We start from the raw sequence: 7,808 nt of genomic DNA on the forward strand, positions 1-7,808 counted from the left end.
CTGGACTCTCAGGGGTCGGGGTCCCCTCAGGGTGGGGGGGCTGGGTGCTCACACGACAAGCAACCCAGCATTCTCAGTGCTTTGGAGTCATCCACAGAAAGAAAACACATCTCAAACACTGAACAAAAGAGAGCAGCCAGGTTTCCCCCAGCCCCAGCCCTAATTTGTACACTTTTAAAAGCTTGGATCTCAGGTTTTCCTCTTTGGAGCAACACAGAACTAATTCCAGGGTCCTCGGGGGGGTCTTTGCTACTGGGGCAAGACCTATCCTTCCACCCTCATCAAGTCCCCGGATGTACACACAGGTATATTACAGGTATTTTTAAGTCGTGAAAACGGATTCTCTGAAGGAAGCACCTCAGCCCATCTAAGCACGGAACAGCCGTCACTCAATGGCTAAGCTTGACAGTCCTTGGCACCTAGTTGAGTTAAAAATTTTAATTATCATTTTAAAAAATGCAATACTTATCATTTGAATGAAGTATGTCAGCACACAAATCATGGAATGATGATTCTGAATAGGATTTTGGTTGGTTGATTGCATAAGCAATACCTCTTGTTGCTGAAATAACATCTCAAAGGCAAAATAATGACGACATGACAATCCGCGTAAATCAAGAACTGCGTGTGGGTTTATTTTACATTTGAGAAAACAGTGGATTTAATTGTGTGAACCGAAATGTACTGTACAATATTAATGATAGAACATCAAAAGGTATAATGAATAGTGCATTGCTTGCTTTGTTTTTATTTATTTATTTCTGTCTGATAGTTCCTCTGAGTCCCTGCATCTGGAGAGATGCAGGTGCCAGTAAAATTTCTCTATTTAAATCAAGCTGCAGGAACTAAATTTTATTCAAAAATTGTGGTTTTACATTATATACACAGAAATTTAATATAAAATGACAATATAAAAAGTTAAAAGAGAAAGCATACAGCCAGAAGGTACAAAGAAAGTTGAACAGATTAAAATGGTACGATATGTAACATACAGGAGTTTTTAAGCTGATGCTGGCAATTTACAAGGAAAGGACTCCAACATTTGCCCCATTTTTTTTTTCATTTACCAATGCAGCACGCTATAGAAAGGTCAGCTTGTACCAAAGCTTACATTTGTAAATAACTATAAACTGCAGTATTTTACAGGAAAAAAGAAATAGCATTTTTACACATTTTTAAATAATAGCTTGCATACTTTTTTTTGCCAAAAGTGGCATTTTTTTCAGCATCCAGAGGGTTTGGGCATAGTGGCAACTGGGGTTTTTGTTGTTGCTGTTGTTTATGTTTTTTTGTTTTGTTTTTGTTCTAAACGAGTGAAGTGATGGCCTCCTAACCCCGGGAGTCCTAGACAGCTTCCTATCTTCCAACAGCGGCATGCATGTTTCCTCACACACCAGTTCTGCATATAAAAGCTCATTTTTTAATTATTAAATAAGTTTTGTGTCTGACACAGCTTTTGATCTGGGTGAAATGCCTTTAAGCCTTTTCTTTTTTTCTTTTTTTCTTGAGTGAAAGGCACAGAAATGCGATTACAGTCCTCAAAGGGTTAAATTTGACACTACCAGGTTCTATGACCTTTATTGTCATGGCAACTTCATAATTTTAGGATGTCTTTCTATCATTGTTATTTGTGTCTTTCTTTCCTGCTAAGTAACATCTCTGAGCAGCGTGCCCCACTGTTTCCTACAAAAGATAGCTTTAACATCAAGAACAGATGTTGAAAATAAAGGTCAGTCTTTGACTCACAGAAAAAGAAAAATAACATGCACAGATCAGACAAAGAGCATATAAATATAACTACAAAATGTGTGTAAGAAAAACCAAGGTCCAGATAGGCAGTTCAGGAACAAAGGAAAGACTGACTTTAGAGGCTCAGGCCAGGCCTAGTGCAGGGCGGCGACGCCGTCTAGTGCAATGTTGTTCTGCGGCCACTTGCATTCCCGGACGCTACTGCTTCTCCAGCTCAGTCACGTAGATCAGGTGGTCCTCTGGGGACTTGCCGTGTGTCTTGCTAAGGTGCAGTTTGACTGCATGCTTGCTCGCAAAAGTCCGGTTGCAGAGCTTACACTGGAATGTGGAGCCCAAGTCTTCCTCGGCAGCCCCCAGGGGGCCCAGAGCTTTGTTGGCGAGGACTTTTGAAACATTCTGCTGTTCTTGAATCTGATTGAGTGGCAGCTTGGAGAGGTCCTTCAGGCTGAAGCCTAAGTGCGTCTCCAGGTGACTTATGTATGTGGAAGCAGTTCTGAATTGAGAGGCACAATCGTTGCAAAAGAAAACAGGATGCCCTGTGTCCAGGTTCTTTAGGAATTTCGTCCCCCCTGTCCTCCTCAGCTGGTACTTCACGTTGGCCAGCCAGTGGCTGATGGTGGTCATGGAGAGGCCGGTGAACTTGGAGATGTGCACACGCTCCTGCGGGCCCAGGTCTGACATGATGTACTTGCCCTCTGGAGTCTCTCGCAGGCTGGATGCAAACTGGGCCTGCAGGATCAGCAGGTGCTGGGGGTTCCAGTTGGACTGCCGCCCCTTCCGCTTGTGCACCGGTGACAGCTCGTCCAGTGCCTCCTCAAAGCTGCTGCCATCGGCGTCCGACTTCTCTGACACCGTGGAGGGCGTCGAGGACTTGGGGGTCAGCCGGCCTGTGAGGTTTTTCACCATGTCAGAGATGTCCATGAGGGCGCTCTCCCGCAGAGGTGACGCCACCGCATCAGCCACGCTGGAAACCAGGGGCTTGTTCTTGGCCTTGGTCAGGTCAATGGGCTGATCGCTGTTCTCGTAGTAGTAGCGGTCGATGGCATCAGCTGGCTTCACCGGGGCACTGGGATAGACAGGCTTCTCCAGCACACTATTGCTGATCTTGTACAGCATGGCCAGCGGGTCCAGAGAGGGGCTCATGGGCTTGGACACCTTGCCCAGGTGGGTGTTCATGATGGACTGCAGAGCACTCAGGGGGTTGATGAAGGAAGGTTCTGGAGAGTGGTCGGTGATGATCCCCAAGTTGTTACAACCATTGGTGACCTTGGCTTTGAGAGGCTCTGTGCCGTTTGGAGTGTGAACATCCACCAGACCCTCCTTCTTGGCCTTCCCGGTCTCAGCATCAGGGCCCTTCTTCTGCTGTTTGCCACTGGTCTCCTCTGTTTTAGGAAAATCTTTATTCTCCTTTGCCACTGGGGACACAGCCTTGGCCGGGGGACTCTTCTCCTTCTCAGGGGGTCTCTCCTCCTTCTTGACGCTGACCTTTCCCGTGACCTTCTCCACCAGCTCCTCCATGGCAGACACGTTGCTCTTGTGCGGAGGGGGTGTGAGACTGCCGGGGGAGTGCAGGAGGGCGTTGTGCTCGGCAGAAGGCAGCGACTTCACGCCGCCTGCATACGACGCCTGCACCTGCACGCTCTGCACGGCCGCCTGCAGCGGCTTCCCCGCGCCAGGCAGCTGGTAGGCCGCATGGATGCTGGGGTAGCCGCCCCACGATGGTGCGCCGTTCTGCGCTTTGCTGATGGCGGTGGAGACGGTGTTCTCAAGGGACTTGAGAATATCCACACCCCCCTTGGGGCTATCGTCCAGGTCCTCCTCCCGCAGGTAGGGGTACAGGGTGACGGGCTCGAACTTCTCTGGGGTGTCCTCACTCTCCTCCTTGATCTTGTCTGGGTCGCCAGCCACTGGCGCCTTCTCCTTCTCTGGCTCTTTCTTTTCTTCGGAGGTCGTGGACCCCGCGGGGGACTCAGGCTGCTTCTTGATGCTGGAGGTGGGCAGGCGCGTGTGCGTCGTGGGCGGCAGGGGGATGGACTGGATCTTCTCCTCCACTACGGGGTCCAGCACCAGCTGCTTCCCTTTTTTGGAGGCCGAGGTGGTCACTTTTAAGAAATGGCCGGTGACCATCATGTGAGCGGTGAGCTGCTGCAAGGTGTCGTGGGAGCTGCCACACTCCATGCACTTGAGGATCTGGGCCTTGCGGGCCTCGAACTGCCAGGTGTAACTAGCACCGTTCTGGTAGCCGTAGCGGTTATTGGGCGTGACGTACGGGTTGGCCGCCTTCTGGTCCTTGGCGGATTCGCTCAGTGCAACTTCCGCGGCCAGCCCCGCTGGCTCCGGGGAGCAAGGGGGCGCCAGGTCCTGCAGTGCTCTCTTTTTGGTAGAAGGGACCAGTTTGGTGATAGCTGGCACAGGCTCCTTCAGAGGCACTTTCTGGTAATGCTTGGTTTTGATCATGTGGACGCTGAGGTCCTGCAAGGACTCGAAGGAGTGTCCACAGTACATGCACTTCAGCACCTTCTGGGCATCCTCCTTCCCCTCCATCTCCATCAGCGAGCGCTTCCTGGGCTTGGACCAACGCTTGGTTTTCTCGGAGTCCTTGTCCCTGTTGTCGTCTCGGTAGTGTCCCGTCTCGTTCATGTGCACTGTCAGTTCCACCAGCGTGTCGTAGGCGGCGCTGCAGTCCTTGCAGCGGAACTTGCTGGCGCCGGTGAACACAGACCCGTAGAGCTTGTTGTTCTGCCGGTAGAGCTGCACGGTGCTGAACAGGCTGGGCTCGGGCAGCAGCCCATAGGACGACGTCTGCTGCAGCGTCTTGGCCAGGGCGGCTTGGTGCCAGTCATAGCCCGAGCCGCTGCTACTACTGGTGGTGCTGGCATGGCTGGTGCTGGTGCTGCCGCTGGTGCTGGGTGTGCTCGCCGGAGCGCCCGCCGTGCTGGCGGGGCAGGTGGGGGGCGTGGGGGCGGGGGCGGAGCTCTCCTTCTGGCCCACATCATTGGTGCTGGTGGTGGAACTGGACTTCTTCAAGTCCAGAGCTAAGCTAGACCAGCAGGAGTCCGAGAACAGGTTTGCATACACAGCTTTGATCTGCGCCAAGCTGTCCTGGGGGTAGGAGACGCTGTCTGGGCATGGAGGGTCCTCCTTCTCCTCTCTGGACGAGGAGCTTTTGAAATGGGCTAGCTGGTCGCTGCTTTCGCTGAACGGGGACCCGTAGCCGGCATCCTGATTAGTGGCAGTGCTGACCGGGGAGTCCTGGTAGCTCTGGGCCTCTTTGATCTCCGTCTCTTCATTGCACACGAACTCGCTTTCCTGAACGTCCAAAGACAGCCCATCGTCTTCCACGCGCTCTTCGTCGATTGCTGCCGCCTTCAGCTCTTCCTCGGGAACGTAAGCTGGGGAGAAAGATGAACTTCGGTCAGAAAGAGTGAATCATCCTCCAGGACGGGGCCTCCCCACAGTTAGGTCATCTTTTAAAAGGTCAAGCTCCCAGGCTACAAGGTTACCTCAACTTTACGTGTCTACCCGTTTTGCAACTCCACGCCAGCACTTACGTTTCAAGAAAACAATTCCCCTCTAAGTGAATACCTTTTCAACAAAGGGGTCTGAACTGAAGGACTAGTTATCTGCCCTGGACTCAGAGGTGTCATTTTGTCTCCTCCCCCCAAGAACTCTAAGGGTCAGTGACACGTGAGTCCCCTATGACTTCCGCAGGGCAAATATCTGAAACACCCATCAGGACGGACCTGGTTATCAAGTTTTCTGGCAAGATATTTCACCATCAATATTATGTGGCTCCCATAAATGGAAATACTCCTTAATGGTGACCAATAAAAACTCTCTGGTCTTCACTACAAAGAACAGGACACAGTGCCGCCACTGTCCTGCATGGACAGAGCACAGTGCCACCTATGCAGGGTTGCCAGACAAGAGACAAAGGGCCACGGCCCATACACTGATGTGGCCCAACAGTGATGTCCACAGCAGCCTCCTTTACTGTAATCGAAGGTGGAAATAGCACTCGTGTCCACGGGAGACAGGGGAGGCATGAAACGTGCTCTACCTAGACAATGGGTCATCATTCACCTTAGCAAGGAAGGGAGTTCTGACACCTGCTACCACACAGATAGACCTCGAGGACATTATCCAAAGTGAAATAAGCCAGTCGCAGCAGCACAAATACTATATGATTCCTCCTACAGGGGTCCCTAGACAGAAAGGGCGGGGGGTAGGGGGGCCTGAGTGGGAAGCTGTTGCTTAACCGGCAGTTTAAATCGTGGAAGACAAAAAGTTGTAGAGATGGACGGTGGTGATGGCTACATAATAATGTGACTGTCCTTAACACCACTGAGCTGTACATTTAAAATGGTTAAAATGGTAATTTTTCTGTTATAAATATTTTATCACAATAAAACTTTTTAATTATGAAAGGCCAATGGTGTGTGCCCCACAGGCCTCCTGCAGGCCTGCCATGCACAGCGAGTGACTTCTAAGACAGACGCAGCCCCTCCCAGAGGGACCCAGAGGACAGGGCAGCTGCCCCAGGAGGGCTTACTGACCATCAGACAGAGCCTAGGTTTCTATGCTGCAGGCCATCTTGGGTATCTGGCTGTGAACCACGCCTTGCCAGTTCCCAAGGAGCTCACTGAGGCGCTACCTCCTGAACTTGGTGATCAATGTACTTTTACTTTCTTTTCTTATTTTAACCAAATAATTAGCTGAATTAGAGTTCCATCAACAACTTGGAAAATTCGGGGTTAAGATATTTTCCAGAAATCCCCTATTAAAATGCCTTGGTATGACCTGAGAGTGGTGTCTCATTAAATATCATCACTCATTATCACCTTATCAGAGCCAGATCCTATGGGAATGTGGCAAACAGCACGCACATTTACAGAGAGGTCGAGAGCAGGGACAGAACACCTCTTGGTTCACCAGAAGGAGGATCCAGGGGCAGGTGGGGCACAGGGCAGCACCATCACCTGCCAATGAAGGGCTTCAGGCCATGGCGGCAGCCATGCCACACACAGGCACACACATGCTCATGTGTGTACACACAGGCACACACGTACACATGGACACACAGTGAGAGACAGATGAGTGGATCACCTGGAGAGCCCTTCAGAACACATGCACGCAAACCTCAGTCCCACCAGGGGACAGCGGGACCAGCCTAAGCACATGTGCTCACATGCTTCACGGCGGGTGGGACAGTAGTACTGACACAGCCATGACTACTGTTCCCAAGTTCCTCCTGCTGGTGTGAAAAGCGGTCAGTAGGGCAAGTCCTGGTAGCTATGGGCCTCTTGGGCTTTAACTATAGGCATCAGCACTTGGCTAAGGAATGCTCTAGATGACTCTGTGACCCAGTGGTACAAGGTAACACTCATGAAATCAAAAGACAATTGCAAAGTTCAGCCACATTTTCATTTTGCTCATTACTGAAGGTTTAGGATGGTCCAGATCCCAGAACCACAGCGGGGACCCTTACTCCAGTGACCCTACTTGAAGAACCCCTGGTCAGACTCATCACCTCTAACTGAGCCTGGCCCGGGTCACACTGGTTTGGGCCAGGAGGTGGACCTGCTCTGTGGGCTATGTGACCATGCTGAAGGGTACAGGCAAGGGCAGTGCTGAGCTGCCCTGTGGGGGTGGGCATCAGGCCCCTCTGGAGCGGCAGGTCCTGAGCTGCACCATCCCAAGACATCTTCCACCACTTCACATCCAAAACCAGACACCTGCTACCTCCCTAGTACTCCCCACTTCACGGAGGCCCACACTTTCTCTCCCTCAGAACCTTCCAAGTCTCCTCAAAAAGTGTCCAAGCCAGAAAGGCAGCCTGATCATCCAGGCTTCCTGGCTCCCCCACCATGGAGCTAAACTCACCCCTGCCTGATGCACCCATCCTGGACAGTCTCCCCGCAGCGGGCCTCCTCCCTCACCTGTCCTGGACAGGCTCCTCCCACCCAGCCTCCTCCCCTCTCCCATCCTGGACAGGCTCCTCCCACCCAGCCTCCTCCCCTCTCCCATCCTGGACAGTCTCCCCTTACCTGGCCTCCTCC

General features: G+C 51.7%; 1 protein-coding gene across 1 annotated transcript in view; it reads right to left on the bottom strand.

Moving 5' to 3' along the window:
• Positions 1-609: 609 nt before the first annotated feature.
• TSHZ1 (teashirt zinc finger homeobox 1) overlaps positions 610-7,808 on the bottom strand; it is a 75,063-nt gene continuing 67,864 nt past the window's right edge. Inside the window, 2 exon segments of the mRNA XM_003804009.3 lie at positions 610-2,040; positions 2,043-5,141. Coding sequence (XP_003804057.2) covers positions 2,012-2,040; positions 2,043-4,389 — 2,376 coding nt within the window. The 5' untranslated portion in view covers positions 4,390-5,141 and the 3' untranslated portion in view covers positions 610-2,011.

Source organism: Otolemur garnettii, unplaced genomic scaffold (genome assembly GCF_000181295.1).
Source record: "Otolemur garnettii isolate 467f Iridium unplaced genomic scaffold, OtoGar3 scaffold00027, whole genome shotgun sequence".
In the NCBI taxonomy this organism is placed as follows: Eukaryota; Metazoa; Chordata; class Mammalia; order Primates; family Galagidae; genus Otolemur; species Otolemur garnettii.